This window comes from Nerophis lumbriciformis, linkage group LG11, assembly GCF_033978685.3.
Source record: "Nerophis lumbriciformis linkage group LG11, RoL_Nlum_v2.1, whole genome shotgun sequence".
Classification (NCBI taxonomy): Eukaryota; Metazoa; Chordata; class Actinopteri; order Syngnathiformes; family Syngnathidae; genus Nerophis; species Nerophis lumbriciformis.
Window position 1 is genome coordinate 41,670,050 of NC_084558.2, and position 778 is coordinate 41,670,827.

The 778-nt window shown below is 40.4% G+C and overlaps 1 protein-coding gene across 1 annotated transcript in view; it reads right to left on the bottom strand.

Annotated features, from left to right (window-relative positions):
• Positions 1 to 288: 288 nt before the first annotated feature.
• ascc1 (activating signal cointegrator 1 complex subunit 1) overlaps positions 289 to 778 on the bottom strand; it is a 14,253-nt gene continuing 13,763 nt past the window's right edge. The window contains exons 8-9 of the mRNA XM_061966564.2: positions 688 to 761; positions 289 to 616 (exon numbers count right to left, since the gene is read on the bottom strand). Coding sequence (XP_061822548.2) covers positions 500 to 616; positions 688 to 761 — 191 coding nt within the window. The 3' untranslated portion in view covers positions 289 to 499. The remainder of the gene's footprint in view (positions 617 to 687; positions 762 to 778) is intronic.

Consider the following 778-nt stretch of genomic DNA (forward strand, 5'->3'; position numbering starts at 1 on the left):
TGGTAAAAATGCCCCATTGCCAACTTTTTTGCAATGTGTTGCTGCCATTAAATTCTAAGTTAATGATTTACAAATTATTGTATTCTGTTTTTATTTACGATTTACACAACGTGCCAACTTCACTGGTTTGGGGTTTTGTAAATAGTATTTGTAGAATGAGCCGCAGGCCGTTAAAACATTAGCTGCGGGGTGCAAATGCACTTTAGACACCTCTGTTATAAAAGCAATATTATTTGCATCAATCTGCCATTGTTAAAGTATTAAATTAAACATTTTTAAACACACTAATTCACATTTTTAATATGTATTTTATTGCTGTATAATATTACATTTTGGCAACCCTCCGTTGATTTTTAGTGGCTGTCCAAGACCAAAAAAAAGAATGTTGCTGCCCCCTATTGGACAGAGCGACTTAGAGCACACAAGTCCAGTGTGGCAGCCAATTATGTCCCATTCTCTAAATTCCCCACTTGGAACACAGTCTGTGGGCTGTGATACCTCAGGAGAACTGGATGCTTCCTGCAGAGGCGTAGTAGCCCGTGCAGTCGGTTGAGTATCTTTGCGAGAGACACACTGTGTTCAGCTCCAACTCTCCAAAATGATGTGCCGCAAATATCTGCGATAAAAAACACAAACATGTTCTTCTTAGATGAATATTTTACAGCATATTGGTTGACTTCCTCCAACCTTTAAGATGTTTCTGCCGTCAAAAGCCTCTCGTTCATTCGCGGCTTGTCTTCCCTGCCCGCTGGCCTCATCCCCTGGGGAAAAAAAGCCA